Here is a 21,566-nt window from a genome sequence, read left to right on the forward strand (position 1 = left end):
GATTGTCCCTGTGTGAACTGCCATCTCTCCGTCTTACTCATAGTGACAGTTCTACAGGCCACTGCATCCACATCTCATACAGGCATGCTGACGGAGGGATATATATTTCAAGAACCAGATGGAGAAACTTTTGTCTCTTCAGTAAAAAATAATAATGAAAGGGTCATAAGAGCATAATACCATTTTGGCATTTGGAGAGTATGCTTGTTGCAGACTACACAAACTGTATAGCGACATATGAGTATTTTGTTTTTTTGTTAAGCATGTTTCGGATTGAAAGATAAATAACTTAGCTATACTGTAGGAAACTGTTCAAACTGTTTAACAATTGTTAATATGGAAGCATGAGGCCATAACAACAATATGAACAGAATGTATGCTTGCCCAGAGGTTTCAGGGTCAAATAACCACCCATGGGAGGCACTTAAAATACTTAATTTGAACTCAAGCACTGAGTCTGACCACTTTGATAAGAAAAGATAAATAACATGCACTCATGCTTTTCATGCAGGGAGATAAGTCATCTTCTTGGCTGCTTTCTGCTTGAAAGGAGGTGGATATGAGATGCCAATGATTCTCTGTGCAAGCTGGGAGCTTCAGAATGGAGCTCCCAGCTTGGGGGTCGTGAGGGGTAGTGAGGGGTAGCTAGGGGTGGAGCAGCAAACCCCCCGCAGTGCCACAGCCAAACTGTGCCCCCCTACTAGGCTCTCAGGCATAAATATGCTACTTACTGCGCTGGCTGTGCCATCAGTGTCTGTTAGCCTCTGATGCAGGTCAAACCAAACTGTCTGCAACAAGAACCAAAACACAAGAACCACAAGTGGATTAGTGTTAAGCCTAAACTGCACTGGAACAGTGGAACAGAGGCACCCTACTCTGCACTGCACACACCCAGGTGGGCAGGTTTTTTTCCACCTCATATTTCTTATTTGCAATTGTACAGAAATAATGCATGTTTCTTTTAATCCGACTCAAGACTTGCCTTGATACTGTTCTGATGACAATTGATCACTAAGCTGAATGAATATCAGTGTTTGGGGAAGCTACTCTGAAAATGTAGTTTACCAAGCTACCAATGACTTCACACTGAAATAAGTTAAGCTACACTACAGCTACCCTTAATAAAAATACACTTTACTTAACTAAACTTACTTTGAAAAAGTTGTTAACTACATCCAAACTACTTAGTGAAAAATGATCATATTATCTAAAATGTCATAGACTACAAATTGCAAGAACAGTTCACTCTGGAGTCAGATGTTAACAGAATGTGTAATTTAGCCTATAAAACACAAAAAGTTAGAATTAGGCAGGTCTAATGCCGAAAAATAAAGGAAACTCTTGCTTACTTCATCTGTATTTAATTTTTTCTAAAAAAGTAGTGTGTAGTTCCAGTAGTTAGCTATTAGTTGAGAAGTTAATAAAAACTGCAGTAACTAAGGTGGTCATGAATTATACTTTTATTGCTGCTTTATTACCTCTTTATTACAGTTAACAATGGAGTTCCCTTCAAACTGTCAAACTATCCCCCTATTTGTTTCTAGAACAGATTTTTTATGTAATTTGTTAATCTTTTATTTCATCTTTATTTAACCAGGTAGGCTAGTTGAGAACAAGTTCTCATTTACAACTGCGACCTGGCCAAGATAAAGCAAAGCAGTGTGACACAGACAACAACAGAGTTACACATGGAGTAAACAATAAACAAGCCAATAACACAATAAACAAGTCAATGACACAGTAGAAAAAAAGAAAGTCTATATACAGTGTGTGCAAAAGGCATGAGGTAGGCAATAAATGAAGGAAATGTTTGCTTTCTATTTGAGCAGAAATCTGTCTTGGATACTGTGACACGCTATATCGCTTAGCTAGCTAATATACTCACAGATCTGTTGAGGAAAATGTTACACTGCAGAGAGGGTAGCTATCATATAGTATAATGTGGAACGGCCTTATAAACCATTTAATATAGAATCACAGAGATCTTAATCAGAGATGAGCATCTCCGACTGCAGGAAAATGTCAAGCCCAGAAAAACCCATCACTGTATTACAGAGCTATATTTCCAATCACATAATAAAGGAAAATAACACCCCAAAACAATATTTTGGTATTTGTTTCATTAGTCCATTGATAACATAGTCCCAAAAATGTGTTGAATGTCAGCAATCAAGTTTTCAAAATGTATAACTTTCAAAATACGGAAAGACAGCATCCTACCGGCTGTATTTCTGTACTTAGAAAGTTATATATCTTGAAAACTTGATGACATAGAAAACATTTTGGGACTATATCAACAACGGACTAATGAAACCAAAACCAAAATATCGTTTTTGGGTTCAGTTGCACACACTGAATGCCCTGATTTCTATAGTTATGTCTGATCTAGTCATTGTATGTCATCTGCAGGATGATTTTAACCAGAGGTGACCTCAAGCCCATTCCAGATGTGTGTAGGATCCTTGTCATCAGAGCTCTTGTTGTCTGTAGAATGCTGTGGAATTCTGTAGAGTGCTCGCCTGCTGGTGCAGGAAGCATCATTTCCTTTCCCCGTTGTGTCATTATAAGTGCCTCAATCACCGTGGCAACTGGAGCACCAGCATGCGTTCTTTCTCCAGCAGCCCTCAAATTGCTACAGATGAAGGATCTTAATTTGATCACTATTTTGTTGCTGAGAATTTAAAGCAGAATTTAAAGCAGTGATAGGAGAAAGTGGCCTGGATCAACTGAGTAAAGTTACAATGGCATTAGCAATGCAGGCATTCTGTGGCCTATTCATCTGAAATCTAGTTTACAGGAGGCCACATAAGACAGAACCAATACATTACATGAGACAAACTGTGATGAGTAAGTTATGGACTGCAACTATTGAAAACTCATGTAAAATTCACATTCTGTGGTGTTTCTGAAGCTACTCTCATCTATCCGATGGGAGTGGAGTGAAACACTGTATTGTAAAGCAGTTTCCTTCTGACAAATGTCTTACTGAGTGTACATTGGTGCATAATGATGAACAGACTTAACGCAGATGTGTCTGAATGTGGGTTGAGACCCTGGATTATCTTTCATACAGCACCAGATACTGTACAGATGTAGTGTCACGTCCTGGCCAGTATATAAAGTTAATTGTTTTGTAGTTTGGTCAGGGCGTGGCAGAGGGTATTTGTTTTATGTGGTTCGGGGTGGTGTGTTTGTTAAAAGGGTGTTTGGTTTAGTATTTCCGGGTTTTGGTTTATGTCTAGGTAGTTCTATGTGGAGTCTAGTGAGTGTATGTCTATGTTTGGTTAATTGAGGTTGGGACTCTCAGTTGAAGGCAGGTGTTGTCTATCTGCCTTTGATTGAGAGTCCCATATATTAGGGTGTGTTTGTGTTTGTGATTTGTGGGTGATTGTTCTGTGTTGAGCCTATGCTAGCCAGACTGTTTGTAGTTGTTCGTTCGTTCTTTTGTTTTGTGATTTTTGTACGTTCATTTTTTGAAGTAAATAAATTCTCAAGATGAGCATACACGTACCTGCTGCGTATTGGTCCACATTTTCCGATGACGATTTCGTTATATCATCAGAGGACGAAGACAACCGTGACATGTAGGATCTTAATTTGAGCCAGTCTGCTAAATTACAGCAGAAAAATAATCCTGCAGCAACAGGAAGTGTGAATTATGATGTGGATTATAATTAAGGCTGCAATATGTAATGACCCGACCAAATTCACATAGACATGTGAGTTATAGATCTTTCATTCTCGTTGAAAGCTAGTCTTAGAAGCGGCAGATCTGTTCTTTGTGCGCTATTTCTATGCTTCTCGATATTAAGTTTCTTCTTTGTATCTTTTACTTCCGGTTTTATACACCAGTTTCAAAAAGGTGAAAATACTATATTTTTGGTTATTGAAAATACACTACAAGTTTGTATTTTCCTGCTGTGCAGGAAAATTCTCAGCAACAAAATAGTGATCAAATTAGGATCCTTCATCTGTAGCAATATCACCTCTGGTTAAAATCATCCCGCTAAAAATATACAATGACTAGATCAGACTGTCACAACATCCACAGAAGGGGGCGCCTCTCCTCGGTCGAGCGGCGCTCGGCGGTCGTCGTCGCCGGCCTACTAGCTGCCACCGATCTGTGTTTCAGTGTCTATTAGTTATGTCTGGTTTTTGTTTGCACCTGTTTTGTGTTTTGTCATTAGTGGGGGGGTTATTTAGTCTGTCTGTGTTTAGCTAGGATTTTGTGCGGGATTGTTCGTTGTTACGTGTGGTGTTACTTTTATTATCTAGGCATTAGGGTTGCCGGGCTGCGCCCCGTCTGCCTTTTGAACGGAGCTTCTTTTTGTCCATTTTTCGGACTGTTATGCTCCCAGCGTGGTGAAGGTTACCCGTAGATTTATTAAATTAAAATTGTTCCAACGGACCTCAGTCTCCTGCGTTTGACTCACTCCTTAAACTGTTCATTCCGCTCGTGACACAGACATAACTATAGCAATCAGGGCATTCAGTGTGTGCAAATAAGTCACAATGTATGGGACTAACAAATTTAAAGCATATGCCTGGTTTGAAGGAGAAATCCAGAAAAGTACATTCATGACTACAATCACAGACGGAGATAGCATGGACATAGCTGAGGGGACTACTACTTTGATCTCGTGAGACAGAAGACAACTCAATTTGTGCAATGCATGTTAGTCATACCGGCATCCAGTAAACAAGATTCTCACTCTATTCGAAACACTTTTGTGATACATTTTTTCCACATCCATAAATGTGTACAGCCCCTCTCCCATAACATGGATAATAAGCACTTGTGGCAAACAGCGCAGCCCGCTGCGAATACATATTTTCTGTGAGGGAACGTTTGTCTGATTCCACCAAATCCATCCCGCCAGACGTGCAGTACAGTTGACTAGCCCTGTGACACAGAAGGTCTCCCTAGGAAGACCTAAAAATCCTCCTTTTAGGAATCTTCACTGGGATCTGACAGTACCTTCCTTGTTCTCTCAGGGGCGCTTCATCGAGCGTGGAATAAAACTGTTCAGCTATTCTTAGCTGCTGCAATAAGAACTTGCCTGCCTGCCAGATACAACAGAATTAACTGGAGACTCCATTAGTCTACCATGCTCACTGCATACAAGACATGGGCAACGGAGAGAGACAAAGAGCGGAGCGAGTGAGAGAGGAGAGAGAATGAAAGAGAGAGAGACACACAGATAAAGCCTGAGGGAATGAGTGAGGGAAGACAGCGTGGAGAAGGGGAGAGGGCATGAGGGAGAAGAAGAGTGCAAGGGAGAGAGGGAGGGATGAGTGAAAGAAATAGCAAGAATTGCAATAGTTTGGATGTCAGGGCTCTATAATTGCTTTCTTTGTCTCTTTCTTTTGCTCTCCCTCACTCTCTTCTCTCATCCCTTCCCTTTCCACCATCTTCCTATTGCGGATTGCGTTCTAAAAGGTCGTCACTAATTCCCACAGCCACAAAGTCATAAACTCCACTTATTTATACAATTAATCTTCTTAAAATCAGATTTTTTTAAACCTTAACCACACTGCAAACATTAAGCCTAAATCTAACCTTAAATTAAGAATTTTCATGAATTTTTACAATATAGACAATTTGGACTTTATGGCCCTTGACCTTTTTTTAAAAACCTTTTTTTTACATCTTATTCAGTCAAGTTAACTACCTCATTAGCTAGCCAGCTAGCAACCTGATAACTTTACCAGTAGTATATCCGAACATTTGGGGACACAGTAAGAATGGAAAAGGGATAGCTTCTTCAGGAGATCAATGGTCATAGCAATGAATAAATGAATGACTGATCACTTGCATGTTGTAGTCACAAACTTGACACTCTTAAAAAGGCAGTGTACAATGTTTAATGTAATGCATCTCAAATTTGTGCTTTTACATAATGTAGAAACCTAATTTTCCACAAATGTCTTTTTAATTTCAATGATAAGTATTTTTATGAAGATTTTTAAATTTTTTATAATAAACAAATGTATTTACAGAGTTACAAATGAGTTTCGAGGGCACAACATGTGCTTCAGAAGTAGCTAGAATTCATATAGGCCTGGGCTGTTCAATGTCAGTGCTGGTGGGTAATAGATGGTGCCGACAGACATAACAGCTCTGTTTCTAGCTCCTAAGCAACTTTGCAGTATTTCATTTTTTGTGTGTGTTATTTCTTACATTATTAGCCCAGAACGTTTTTTTTTTGTGTTATTACATACAGCCGGAAATAACATTTGGATATCAGAGTGGTGGTAACTCACCAGCATTACGACCATGAATAAGTTTTCCCGAATTGGATTCTTTGTTCGCACCCCCCAGAGCAATTTAACTTATTCCAGAGTCTGCTCCAAGACGCCGCCGGCGGAGAAGAGGTATTCGGAGTGGACTTCTAATCCGACTCAGGAGGCGGGCACACCATCCACCGCTTCCGAGTATATTACTCGCTAATGTTCAGTCCCTGGACAATAAAGTAGACAAGCTCAGGGCGAGGGTCTACATCCAGACAGACATCAGGGACTAACATACTCTGTTTCACAGAATCATGGCTCTCTCCAGATATACTGTCACCTGTCCAGACAGCCAGCTGGGTTCTCAGTACATCGTGCAGACAAGAATAAAGAACTCCCGGGGAAGAAGAAGGGCGGTGGTGTATGTTTCATGATTAACAACTCATGGTGTGATTCTGATAACGTACAGAAACTCAAGTCCTTTTGTTCACCCGACCTAGAATACCTTACAATCAAATGCCGACCGTATTACCTCCAAAGAGAATTCTCATTGGTTTTGTCACAGCTGTGTATATTCCCCCTCAAGCCGATACCATGACGGCCCTCAAGGAACTACACTGGAGATTATGCAAACCACATATCCTAAGGCCACATTTATTGTAGCTGAGAATTAAAGGATATGCACAAATTTGAGGAAAACGCTACCGAAGTTCTATCAACACATTGACTGTAGTACTAACGCTGGAAGAAACTCGACCAGTGCTATTCTCTCTTCCGGGATGCCTACAAGGCCCTCCACCGCCCTCCCTTTGGAAAATCAGATCATGACTCCATTTTTCAATCTTTCTCTATCCCAGTCTGCTGTCCCCACTTGGTTCAATATGTCCACCATTGTTCCTGTACCCAAGAAAGCAAAGGTAACTGAATGAAACTGGATCCTGGACTTCCTGACGGGCCGCCCCCAGGTGGTGAAGGTAGGAAACAACACCTCCACTTCACTGATTCTCAACACAGGGGCCCCACAAGGGTGCGTGCTCAGCCCCCTCTTGTACTCCCTGTTCACCCATGACTGGCCACACACGCATCCAACTCAATCATCAAGTTTGCAGATGACACAATCATAGTAGGCCTGATTACCAACAATGAAGAAAAGAAGGCCCTGGCAGAGAGGTGCCAGGAAAATAACCTCTTCCTCAACATCAACAAAACGAAGGAGCTGATCGTGGACTTCAGGAGACAGCATAGGGAGCACGCCCCCATCCACATTGACGGGACCACAGTGGAGAAAGTGAAAAGCTTCAAGTTCCTCAGCGTACACATCACTGACGATCTGAAATTGTCCCCATACACAGACAGTGTGGTATAGAAGGTGCAACAACCTCAGGAGGCTGAAGAAATTTGGCTTGGCTACTATGACCTTCACAAACTTTTACAGATGCACAATTGAGCACATCCTGTCGGCCTGGTACGGCAACTGCACCACCTGCAACCGCAGGGCTCTCCAGAGGGTGGTGTGTTCTGCTAAAGGCATCACCGGGGGTACACTGCCTGCCCTCCAGGACACCTACGGCCTCCGATGTCACAGGAAGGCCAAAAAGATCATCAAGGACATCAACCACCCGAGCCACGGCCTGTTCACCCCGCTATCATCCAGAAGGCGAGGTCAGTACAGGTGCATTAAAGCTGGGACCGAGAGAATGAAAAACAGATTTTATTTCAAGGCCATCAGACTGTTAAATAGCCATCACTAGCTGTCTACCACCCGGTTACTCAATCCTGCACCTTAGAGGCTGCTGCCCTATATACATAGACATGGAATCACTGGTCACTTTAATAATGGAACACTAGTCACTTTAACAATGTTTACAAACTGCTTTACTCATTTCATTGGTACATACTGTATTCTATTCTACTGTATTTATGTCAATGACACTCCGACATTGCTTGTCCTAATATTTACAGTTGAAGTCAGAACACCTTAGCCAAATACATTTCAATTCAGTTTTTCACAATTCCTGAGATTTAATCTCAGTAAAAATTCCCTGTTTTAGGTCAGTTAGGATCACCACTTTATTTTAAGAATGTGAAATGTCAGAATAATAGTAGAGAGAATGATTTATTTCAGCCTTTATGTCTTTCATCACATTCCCAGTGGGTCAGAAGTTTACATACACTCAATTAGTATTTGGTAGCATTGCCTTTAAATTGTTTAACTTGGGTCAAACGTTTTGGGTAGCCTTCCTCAAGCTTCCCACAATAAGTTGGGTGAATTGTGGCCCATTCCTCCTGACAGAGCTGATGTAACTGAGTCAGGTTTGTAGGCCTCCTTGCTCGCACACGCTTTTTCAGTTCTGCACACAAATGTTCTATAGGATTGAGGTCAAGGCTTTGTGATGGCCACTCCAATACCTTGACTTTGTTGTCTTTAAGCCATTTTGCCACAACTTTGGAAGTATGCTTGGGGTCATTGTCCATTTGGAAGACCCATTTGCGAGCAAGCTTTAACTTCTTGACTGATGTCTTGAGATGTTGCTTCAATATATCTACATAATTGTCCTACCTCATGATGCCATCTATTTTGTGAAGTGCACCAGTCCCTTCTGCAGCAAAGCACCCCAACAACATGAAGCTACCACCCCCGTGCTTCACAGTTGGGATGGTGTTCTTCAGCTTGCAAGCCTCACCCTTTTTCCTCCAAACATAACAATGGTCATTATTGTCAAACAGTTCTATTTTTGTTTCATCAGACCAGAGGATTTTTCTCCAAAAACTACAATCTTTGTCCTCATGTGCAGTTGCAAACCATAGTCTGGCTTTTTTATGGCTGTTTTGGAGCAGTGGAATCTTCCTTGCTGAGAGGCCTTTCAGGTGATGTCGATATATCTGTGGATATAGATACTTTTGTACCCGTTTCCTCCAGCATCTCTTTTGCTGTTCTTCTGGGATTGATTTGCACTTTTCGCACCAAAGTACATTCATCTCTAGGAGACAGAACGCGTCTCCTTCCTGAGCGGTATGACGGCTGTGTGGTCCCATGGTGTTTATACTTGTGTACTATTATTTGTACAGATGAATGTGGTACCTTCAGGCGTTTGGAAATTGCTCCCAAGGATGAACCAGACTTGTGGAGGTCTACAATTGTTTTTCTGAGTTCTTGGCTGATTTCTTTTGATTTTCACATGATGTCAAGCATAGAGGCACTGAGTTTTAAGGTAGGCCTTGAAATACATCCACAGGTACACCTCCACTTCACTCAAATGATGGAAATAAGCCTATCAGAAGCTTCTAAAGCCATGACATAATTTTCTGGAATTTTCCAACCTGTTTAAAGGCACAGTTAACTTACTGTATGTAAACTTCTGACCCACTGGAATTGCGATACAGTGAATTATAAGTGAAATAATCTGTCTGTAAACAATTGTTGGAAAAATTACTTGTGTCATGCACAAAGTAGATGTCCTCACCGACTTGCCAAAACTATAGTTTGTTAACAAGAAATTTGTGGAGTGGTTGACAAACGAGTTTTAATGACTCCAACCTAAGTGCATGTAAACTTCCGACTTATTTTGCTTTTATATTTGTGTGTATTGTTGAGAATAGTTACATATTTCTGCACTGTTGGGGCTTGGAACACAAGCATTTCGCTACACCCGCAATAACATCTGCTACAGGGTTGGGTAGGTTACTTTCTAAATGTAATCCGTCACAGTTACCTGTCCAAAATTGTAATCAGTAATGTAACTTTTGGATTATCCAAACTCAGTAATGTAATATGATTACATTCAGTTACTTTTAGATTACATTCCCCTCAAGAGAAGACAACAATGTATATTACCAATTGAACAACATCTATTGCAGGATAAATCAATGTTAAAGTTTACATAGCTTGCCATATATGGATGTTACATTTTACTTTATGGTTTGGTTATGTAGGCTTCTTTCAACCCATCACTTTCTACTACATATAGAGTACCAGTCAAAAGTTTGGACACACCTACTTATTCAAGGTTTTTCTTTATTTTTACTATTTTCTACATTGTAGAATAATTTCTATGAAATAACATATGGAATCATGTAGTAACCAAAAAAGTGTTAAACAAATCAAAATATATTTTAGATTTAAGATTCTTCAAAGTAGCCACCCTTTGCCTTGATGACAGCTTTGCACACGCTTGGTATTCTCTCAACCAGCTTCACCTGGAATGCTTTCCCAACAGTCTTGAAGTAGTTCCGACATATGCTGAGCACTTGTTGGATGCTTTTCCTTCTCTCTGTGGTGCAACTAATCCCAAACCATCAAATAGCTCTTACACAGCCTGGAGGAGTGTTGGGTCATTGTCCTGTTGAAAAACAAATGATAGTCCCACTAAGCGCAAACCAGATGGGATGGTGTATCGCTGCAGAATGCTGTGGTAGTCATGCTGGTTAAGTGTGCCTTGAATTCTAAATAAATCACAGACAGTGTCACCAGCAAAGCACCCCCACACCATCACACCTACTCCTCCATGCTTCACGGTGGGAACCACACATGCAGAGATCATCCATTAAACTACTCTGCATCTCACAAAGACACGGCGGTTGAAACCAAAAATCTCAAATTTGGACTCATCAGATCAAAGGACAGATTTCCACCGGTCTAATGTCCATTGCTCGTGTTTCTTGGCCCAAGCAAGTCTCTTCTTATTGGTGTCCTTTAGTAGTGGTTTCTTTGCAACAATTCGACCATGAAGGCCTGATTCAAGTAGTCACCCCTGAACAGTTGATGTTGAGATGTGTCTGTTACTTGAACTCTGTGAAGCATTTATTTCTGGCTGCAATTTCTGAGGCTGGTAATTCGAAATGAACTTATCCTCTGCTGCAGAGGTAACTCTGAGTCTTCCTTTCCTGTGGCAATCCTCATGAGAGCCAGTTTCATCATAGCTCTTGATGGTTTTTGCGACTGCACTTGAAGAAACTTTCAAAGTTCTTGAAATTTTTCGGATTGACTGACCTTCATGTCTTAAAGAAATGATTAGACTGTCGTTTCTCTTTGCTTATTTGAGCTGTTATTGCCATAATATGGACTTGATCTTTTACCAAATAGGGCTATCTTCTGTATACCACCGCTACCTTGTCACAACACAACTGATTGGCTCAAACTCATTAAGAAGGAAAGAAATTCCACAAATGAACTTTTAACAAGGGACAACTGTTAATTGAAATGCATTCCATGAAGCTGGTTGAGAGAATGCCAAGAGTGTGCAAATCTGTCATGAAGGCAAAGGGTGGCCACTTTGAAGAATTGTGTTGTGTTGTGACAATCACAAATATAAAATATATTTTGATTTGTTTAACACTTTTCTGGTTAAAAATGATTCCATATGTGTTATTTCATAGTTTTGATGCATTCACTATTATTCTACAATGTAATTGGAATGAGTAGGTGTGTCCAAACTTTTGACTGGTACTGTAATAATACGATTAAATTATATATTTACATTAAAAACCAAAGTCTATTAGAATTCCAGTCCTTCCAATAAATGTTATACCCCTTGAGCTTCAATAATATTGTTTTACCTGAGCATAACCCCAAATCTAAGGACTTATTAGCCAGAACAACTCTGTTGTTTATGATTTTGTTGTCTTGGAGGACTGATTGGGCTCATTGATTCGAGATGAAAAATAAATGCTTTGAGTGCTACTGAAAAGTGCTATTTCCATGTGAAAATGAACGTCATATTCTGCATTTGCTATTGGCCTCCTGTTCACCTTTTTGTTGATGACACTTTGATATCTTGGTAATATACAGCTGTTTAAAGGGCACATCCACAGATGAAACAATAACAAAATGGACGCCCCGCATCTGTTTTAGTAAAACGCTGAGAGATGGGCCTGGAGAAATGTAACCACGCTCAGATTGATAGACAGAGCTATGGATGCAAGGACGGACCATCCGTGATATCAAAATGATTGTTTTAACTATGCCATAAGCTATAAATGTACAATGTTTACAAACATTGGGGGAAAACAAGCTTATTTTTTGGTTCTCATGGAGTGTAACAGTTGAACTTAGCTCATGAGGCATTTCTAAGTTATATTCTTCAAGGATGTTGATAATATATATATACCCATTATATATCCATATATCCATTGATTCTTGAAGAATATATATATATAATTTATAAGTCCAAAAATGGATGTAGCAACTACAGATTGCCCCTTTAAGTCTGTCAAAACTGTGCGAGTTTGAGTATGTGTCTATAGGCCACATGCTCAAACTCGCACACTTTTGACAGCCTTAAAAAAGAAAATATTCATTATGAATTAGATTGAGCAATAAAAGCCCCACTTTTATTCCATAGGCTGGGATCTGCACTATGTAGCTTTTGCAAGAGCGCATTTTCACTGGCAGTCCACTGGTTTCAAAAACAATGATTGATAGTCAGCTTAAACTTCTTGAATTCAACCATTATTGGGTTCAAATACACATTTAGATTTGTGAACAGCCATCCACAACAACCACAATCCGTAAAGGCGTAAATAGCTAAATGAGAGAGCAGCAGTGTGATTCACATCAATGAGCTATGGAGATATCCATAATAAGTGATATCCGTATCGCCGTAGACTACACCACTGCTGTCATCCTTACCTCCAAGTGTTTATTCAAATTGGATAATCTTTGGATGCCGACAGCAGTTGCACCATTGGAAGACATAGTTTGGACTGTAGCCTATAAAAGCCTATTCCTGTTCTTTTCCCGCGATCCATCAAACACATTTGGTGTGTCATCATAGTGGTCTCTGACTTCTGGTCAGACTCGCTCCGGTGGAACAAACTTAAATTTGTGCCTTTTTCAATGCTGATTTGAATGTCATTGAGAAACAGAGAAGTGTCAAAGATTTTTTTTCACAAACATCCTTTCTGAATTTAAAAGTAATCCTCAAAGTAATCATCTAGTTTTTCAAAAGTATCTGTAATCTGATAAATTTGGAGAGGAAAGTGTCTAGAAACAGAAAGTTATTAGAGCAGATGTTTACACTATAAACAGTCTGTGTCCTAATTTCAGGTTATATAATTACCATCATTCTTACCCCAGCACTCACTGGCACCCTTTCTGCTTTTTCAAAACCTACCGTGCTATCTGACTACAGCCATAGATACCTCAGTCTGAGATTCAGAATATCAACAAGCGTCATTTTGACACCAAAACTTCCAGATCAGTAACATTCCATCCAGAATGCAATGTAGATTATGTTCCTGTGTGGCACAGTTGGTTAGCTCTATGACTAGACTCAAGGTTGTTGTTGTGATAGCTCTGTGACTAGACTCAAGGTTGTTGTTGTGATAGCTCTGTGACTAGGCTCAGGGTTGTTGTTGTGATAGCTCTGTGACTAGACTCAGGGTTGTTGTTGTGATAGCTCTGTGACTAGACTCAGGGTTGTTGTTGTGATAGCTCTATGACTAGGCTCAGGGTTGTTGTGATAGCTCTGTGACTAGGCTCAGGGTTGCTGTGATAGCTCTGTGACTAGGCTCAGGGTTGTTGTTGTGATAGCTCTGTGACTAGGCTCAGGGTTGTTGTTGTGATAGCTCTATGACTAGGCTCAGGGTTGTTGTGATAGCTCTGTGACTAGGCTCAGGATTGTTGTTGTGATAGCTCTGTGACTAGACTAAGGGTTGTTGCTGTGATAGCTCTGTGACTAGGCTCAGGGTTGTTGTGATAGCTCTGTGACTAGGCTCAGGATTGTTGTTGTGATAGCTCTATGACTAGGCTCAGGGTTGCTGTTGTGATAGCTCTGTGACTAGACTCAGGGTTGTTGTTGTGATAGCTCTGTGACTAGACTCAAGGTTGTTGTTGTGATAGCTCTGTGACTAGACTAAGGGTTGTTGCTGTGATAGCTCTGTGACTAGGCTCAGGGTTGTTGTGATAGCTCTGTGACTAGGCTCAGGATTGTTGTTGTGATAGCTCTATGACTAGGCTCAGGGTTGTTGTTGTGATAGCTCTGTGACTAGGCTCAGGGTTGTTGTGATAGCTCTGTGACTAGGCTCAGGATTGTTGTTGTGATAGCTCTGTGACTAGACTAAGGGTTGTTGTTGTGATAGCTCTATGACTAGGCTCAGGATTGTTGTTGTGATAGCTCTGTGACTAGGCTCAGGGTTGTTGTGATAGCTCTGTGACTAGGCTCAGGGTCGTGTCTGATTACAATATTTTTTTTGCTGGTAATGTAATGGATTACAGTTTTTTTAATCCCTTACATAATACGTTACTCTCCAACCCTGATCTCCTAAATATGTGTATGTGACCAATAAAATTGGATTTGATTTAATTTGACTTGAGGGCCGAAGAACTGGGACCTGGGAAACCAGGTGAGTGCAAAAACAACAGGTAGAATCAAAAAACAGAAGTGTTCAGTAAGGACCAAAATTTAACATGTACAATACATTTTTTCTGGCACTCCAAAATGTGATGTTGTGCTCCTAGCTTTTTAAAGTAGGGAGCACTGGGCCTCCCGAGTGGCGCAGCGTTCTAAGGCGTCACTACAGACCCGGGTTCCATCCCGGGCTGTGTCGCAGCTGGGTGCGACTGGGAGACCCATGAGGCAGCGCACAATTGTCCATCCATCGTCCGGGTTAGGGAAGGGTTTGGCCGACAAGGATGTCCTTGTCCCATCGCGCTCTAGCGACTCCTTGTGGCGGGCAGGGCACATGCACGCTGACACGGTCGCCAGCTGTACAATGTTTCCTCCGACACATTGGTGTGGCTGGCTTCCAGGTTAAGCGAGCAGTGTGTCATGTAGGGAGCACCAGTGCTAGAGATGCCTGGGAGGTGCAGCACAGATTGGATGTGTGGTTGGAGATGCGCTAACGAGCCACCATGGGATGTGCTAGAGATTGGTTCTATCAGGGACGGCCCGCCCATTAGGCATGATTAGGCAGCCTCTTAGGGCAGCAGATTGACGAGGGTGGCATTTAACAAGCTAAATTGACTAAGACGCACCTCCAACAACACATATCACCTCACATAATTCTGCCCAAAACAATGAAAACATTATTCACCCAGTGGCATATGGGCTATTAAGGTGAGTGGTGATGCTGCCCCATGATAAGCAGTGTCCACTTTGCCAAAGGCAGGGGCACGAAACATTTATCTTGTCCATGCCCAGTGCACCTCTCCATGGTACTGTTGGAGAGACGCAGAGCTGTGGCACTCCACCAACGCTCCGTCAAAGTCATCTAACATAAATCATGTAGCAGCCTATACAGTAGAAATACTATATAGCCTCTGTGGCCTTTTCTGTAGCCTGCAGGACGACCAAATTTATGATAATGTCATGAAACACTTTTTACATCATGAGTGTTTCTGATTAAATAGCCTAAATGGCGTCCTATCAAATAAAAATGTGCTTCAGTGTGAATATGAATGACCATGTTAACAAACACACCATATACTATAAACAGGACAGGTCAAAGTAAAATGGACAATAGCCAATGGAATGAAATCAGGCTACTCACGACTGCTGTCCAGGAGTTTCAGTCAAATCAAATCAAAGTTTATTTGTCACGTGCGCCGAATACTACAGACCTTACGGTGAAATGCTTACTTACAGGCTCTAACCAATAGTGCAAAAAAGGTATTAGGTGAACAATAGGTAGGTAAAGAAATAAAACAACAGTAAAAAGACAGGCTATATACAGTAGCGAGGCTATAAAAGTAGCGAGGCTACATACAGACACCAGGTTAGTCAGGCTGATTGAGGTAGCATGTACATGTAGATATGGTTAAAGTGACTATGCATATATGATGAACAGAGAGTAGCAGTAGCGTAAAAGAGGGGTTGGCGGGTGGTGGGTGGCGGGACACAATGCACATAGCCCGGTTAGCCAATGTGCGGGAGCACTGGTTGGTCGGCCCAATTGAGGTAGTATGTACATGAATGTATAGTTAAAGTGACTATGCATATATGATAAACAGAGAGTAGCAGCAGCGTAAAAAGAGGGGTTGGGGGGGGCACACAATGCAAATAGTCCGGGTAGCCATTTGATTACCTGTTCAGGAGTCTTAAAAACTGTTGAGAAGCCTTATTGTCCTAGACTTGGCACTCCGGTACCGCTTGCCATGCGGTAGTAGAGAGAACAGTCTATGACTGGGGTGGGCTAAATTGTCATGATAATCAGTGATTTCAAGTTTGTAGTCATCAATTTCTGAGCTGATCATGCCGAAATAGAAAATACAAACTGCATTTTCCAAGATAACACAACATGCAACAATTTCAAAGATTTTACTGAGGTACAGTTCATATAAGGAAATCAGTCAATTGAAATACATTCATTAGGCCTTAATCTATGGATTAAAAACAAAGGTAGGGGCATGGATCAGAAAACCAGCCGGTATCTGGTGTGACCACCATTTGCCTCATGCAGCGAGACACATCTTCTTCACATAGAGTTGATCAGGCTGTTGATTGTGGCCTGTGGAATGTTGTCCCACTCTTCTTCGATGGCTATGCAAAATTGCTGGATATTGGTGGGAACTGGAACACGCTGTTGTACATGTCGATGCAGAGCATCCCAAACATGCTCAATGGGTGACATGTCTGTTGAGTGTGCAGGCCATAGAAGATCTGGGACATTTTCAGCTTCCAGGAATTGTGTACAGATCCTTGCGACATGGGGCCGTGCATTACCATGCTGAAACATGAGGTGATGGCGGCAGATGAATGGCACGACAATGGGCCTCAGGATCTTGTCACAGTATCTCTGTGCATTCAAATTTCCATTGATAAAATGCAATTGTGTTAGCTGTCAGTAACTTATGCCTGCCCATACCATAACCCCACCACCACCATGGGGCACTCTGTTCACAACGTTGACATCAGCAAACCGCTCACCCACACGACGCCATACACGCTGTCTGCCATCTGCCCGGTACAGTTAAAACCGGGATTCATCGTGACAGTGGCCATTGAAGGTGAGCATTTACTCACTGAAGTCGGTTACGATGCCAAACTGCAGTCAGGTCAAGACCCTTGTGCGGATGATGAGCACACAGATGAGCTTCCCTGAGATGGTTTCTGACAGTTTGTGCAGAAATTCTTTGGTTGTGAAAACCCACAGTTTCATCAGCAGTCTGTGTGGCTGGTCTCAGACGATCCCGCAGGTGAAGAAGCAGGGTTGTGGAGGTCCTGGGCTGGCGTGGTTACACATGGTCTGTGGTTGTGAGGCCTGTTGGACGTACTGTCAAATTTTCTCAAACGATGTACGGTAGAGAAATGAACATTAAATTCTCTGGCAACAGCACTGGTGGACATTCCTGCAGTCAGTATTCCAATTGTACGCTCCCGCAAAACTTGCAATATTGGTGGCATTGTGTTGTGTGACAAAACTGCACATTTTAGAGTGGCCTGCTGTTGTTCCCAGCACAAGGTGGACCTGTGTAATGACCATGCTGTTTAATCAGCTTCTTGATAACCCACACCTGTCAGGTGGATGGATTATCTTGGCAAAGGAGAAATGCTCACTAACAGGGATGTAAACACAATTGTGCACACAATTTGATAGAAATAAGCTTTTTATGTGAATGGAACATTTCTGGGATATTTTATTTCAGCTCATGAAACATAGGACCAACACTTTATATGTTGCATTTGTATTTTTGTTTAGTGTAATTTTTGTATTTTATTACAATACTTTTTTTTGAGCAGGGTGGGTGTTCTTACCTTGTTCTCAAGGCGTCCAATCAGCTCAGCTAGTCGGTTGATCTGTGCCTCCAGCGTCTCTTTCCTCACCTCCACCACCCCTGATAGAACAGAGCCAACACACTCCCAGCATTCAACACCTGAAGCCAACACACTCTCAGCATCCAACACATTTTATGGTACAGATCTTTCCCCCAGAGTCTATGAATATTTGAGGCAATTAAAGAGTTACAACCAGGTCTGATAAATAGGGAATAAATGTGTTAATCAGGAAAAATCATGACTATTCAAGGTTTGACATTGAAATATATACCTAGTGCCTCAGCAGAGAAGAGGCTTTTATTGCTTTTCAGCTCTGTGTAGAAAGCAATAACACATTCTATCCTAACGTACTTGGCCCTTCTGATTAGCTTTGCCTTTGTGAGTCACCCTGGATAATAGTGTGTGCAGTAAAGGCCCAGCCAGGACCACAATGACAATAGAATGAAACACACTGAGAGGCCCTGTGATAAGAGGCCTCAGTGAGGCAGAAATGAATAGGAAGGCCAATAATATTAATCCTTCCATTCTTCTCCTCTCTATGTGATGCAACATAACCAATTAGTGGTGGAAAAGGGCTTTCTGCTCTTTAAAATCATCACCTCTCAAGGTGCCAAGCCAATTAGAGGATGACACTTCCCCCTGTGTTGATGAGCTTACCACAGAAGCACAGAGCCTAGAGGGGCTGTGGCATTTTGGAACCTACCATCCATAACCATAGAGACGTTTGAAGCATGCACATAGCAGGCACATTTGGTCAGTTGGGGCTGAATGGCTGTCCATACTGTTTGAGTATGCTCTCTGTCATACACAGGAGAGCAGTCATTATTCCTGACTGGCCATGCTAACAACAGACAGCCATCTCCATGTGCAGCTGGCTTAGCATACTGTCACACATATGGCAGTCGCAGATGTTCGCAGGAACATTTTCGCAGGAACGTTTTCATTCCACACACTGGTGCCTGCGTTTTAATTCCACACACAAGCACAAGTACACCCTTGTCAAAATGCATGGAGGAGTGTGGCTTGCCTCAGGTAACATTGAACAATGAACAATGGCTCATTTAAAAACAACATTTCTCCCATAGTGTCATATAGTCCTGCAAGGAGGCAGTTCCACAAATCTGATCAGCATGAATGTTAACATTTAGCACTTTCACTGGCAAGGTATTCCCTGTTCAGTGAAGAGAGAGCACAGACAGATTCTGCCATGGTTAAAAAAGAGGGATATTGCAAAATAGCAGGAACAACTGTCGGAAAAAAATATATATATTTATAAATATATTTGATAAAAGTGTGGGGGATAGTCAGGAAAGAACGAGTGAGTCTAAGAGTGAGAGACAGAGAGAGGGGGAGGGGGCACAGGGAAGTATAGATCAATATCTTCCTGATAAAATAAATGACAGGCCAGACCAAGCTGGCCCCAGTCAAGGCCCTATTTCCAGCCGCTGACAGCTGTAATACTGGCTTTTATTGCCCAAACTGTCAGGTTTATGAGTGTCTGTGGGAAATGTTTAACTGGTGTCAGGCTTTAGTAATGGACTCAAAATTGCCCCTTTCTATAGACAGTTTCTATGGTTTCCATGTCATTCTAATGTAATTCAATAAAGCCTGTTAATAAATGAGAGCAGTTTGGACTGGAATTAATTTGTGAGGCCATAGCCAGAAGCTCTAACTCTGCTTTTCAGTGGAGCCACTCTCTAATTGAAATTCAGGAATGGATTCAGGGGAAAAGGGATTATTTATCCCCATTGAAAAGTTAGTTTTCAAGCACTTGGTCTACTCCCAAACCATTGTACACCACAGTACATAATGCTTATCTACTGCATGCATGATGCATGCTGATTGTGCACTCTTTGTTTATTCTGTAATTGCTTTGAATGCTGTACGTTATGCAAGCTGCTTTAAATTGATACATTCCAGAATTATCTTTGAGACAGAAGCATGAAATAGCTGAAATGTCGTTGTGGTTCTGAATGAATTAAGAAATCTACAAATGAGGGTGTCTGGCATATGCACACTGGTTTCGGTAGACTGATATTGCTACTCAAACCCATAGGCCTACATGTGCTGTTTTACAGCGGCTCACTGCAGAACCAACTCCAACTGAAGTGATGGCTGCATGCAGAGTATAATGTATTTGACTTTTTGATCTGCATATCTGTGTCATTGTTACAGCCGCTCCTTCCTCCCTCCCTCCCTCATCCTCATCCTCTCTGTGGGAGAGCTGGAGCCACTAGTCACATCTCCATGTTCCTGTAGATGATTGATTGAGAATGTAGAAAATGGGAAATAAAACACTCTGCCTGAAGAGAACAGTGCTTTTGACTTCCATTCTGCTTGATTCATTCTACCAGGCTTGTCTCCAAGCTAATCACTAAGGTATGTCAGACTTCATTCAGATTATTGTTTATTACATTGCATTTGGTTCAGGTGACACACGTCTACATTCTGCTTAAACGTGATGTGTTTTAAGGGGAGAGAGAGGGTGTTTGGTGTTCTTAGGGGAGAGAGAGGGAGACAGAAGGTAAAGTACATCACTTAAATGAATCAGCGGATTGTAGAAGGGGCTGGATAATTGACTCCAATCCATCTTCAGTGAGAGACTCCATACTGTAGGCCTATGCCAGTGTACAGTATGCTGTGTGTGACACAGGCATAGAGGCCTCACCTGTAGCAGTGTTGATGTTCCTTGGGGAAGCATCCTTGGCAGCACTGACTCTGTTGTTAGGAGGGTTGTCAGGCACTGGGTTCTCATAACATTTCTCTGGAACCTGTTGACTGACCTTAGTAGGGTACCTATACAAAGGGAGTGAAAGACAGACAGACAAAGGGAGATACCTAGTCAGTTGTACAACTGAATGCATCTTCCACATTTAACCCAACCCCTCTGAATCAGAGAGGTGTGGGGGCTGCCATAATCAACATCCATGTCTTCGGCACCTGGGGAACAGTGGGTTAACTGCCTTGCTCAGGGGCAGAACAACAAATGTTTACCTTGTCAGCTCGGGGATTTAATCCAGCAACCTTTAGATTACTGGCCCAATGCTCTAACCACTAGGCTACCGGCTGCCCCAGAAAGGGATGAGAGATGAGAGAGAGAGAGGATGAGGGTGGATCACAGTAGCCAGAGAAGGCACATTACTAGGAACCTGAGTGATTTTCATTTGGGGGACTTCCAGGCTAAATTTCACACATATGTGATGGACAAGTGATGGACATGACACAGCAGTGGTGTCCTCCTCACTCCACAACTCACCCTGACTGACTACAGTGCTGCTCGTCAATAGCGCCCACAGCACTCTCCACCGAGTTGAGCAGAGAATGGATCTGATTGGCTGATTCCTTTAACAGGAAGCGAGTAACAAATTGCTCCACGTTGGTCCCTCGTTCGTACACCTGGCGAGAGGAGAGATAGAGAGAGGCGTAGGGGGGAGGAGATAGAGGATGAGAGAAGCCTTAGCACCCTTCTGCCCATCTGAACACATCAGATAAGTCCCTCTCTGCATGTCTTTCACTGCCTGTGAAAGCTTCCTTCCTGCAGTGCTTTTAGAACAACATTTTTCCCCCCAAGGTTGAAGACAGGCACTTTCTCTAAGCTTAATAAGAGAACAAATGAAATAT

The 21,566-nt window shown here is 41.9% G+C and overlaps 1 protein-coding gene across 2 annotated transcripts in view; it reads right to left on the reverse strand.

Annotated features, from left to right (window-relative positions):
* Positions 1-21,566, reverse strand: part of LOC106560819 (N-terminal EF-hand calcium-binding protein 2) — a 151,234-nt gene that overhangs the window by 22,526 nt on the left and 107,142 nt on the right. Inside the window, exons 6-9 of one of the 2 annotated variants that reach the window (XM_014124147.2) lie at positions 21,202-21,341; positions 20,614-20,741; positions 17,925-18,004; positions 732-788 (exon numbers count right to left, since the gene is read on the reverse strand). In XM_014124147.2, coding sequence (XP_013979622.1) covers positions 732-788; positions 17,925-18,004; positions 20,614-20,741; positions 21,202-21,341 — 405 coding nt within the window. The remainder of the gene's footprint in view (positions 1-731; positions 789-17,924; positions 18,005-20,613; positions 20,742-21,201; positions 21,342-21,566) is intronic. The other variant, XM_014124148.2, reaches the window with a different exon arrangement.

This window comes from Salmo salar, chromosome ssa10 (genome assembly GCF_905237065.1).
Source record: "Salmo salar chromosome ssa10, Ssal_v3.1, whole genome shotgun sequence".
Lineage (NCBI taxonomy): Eukaryota > Metazoa > Chordata > Actinopteri > Salmoniformes > Salmonidae > Salmo > Salmo salar.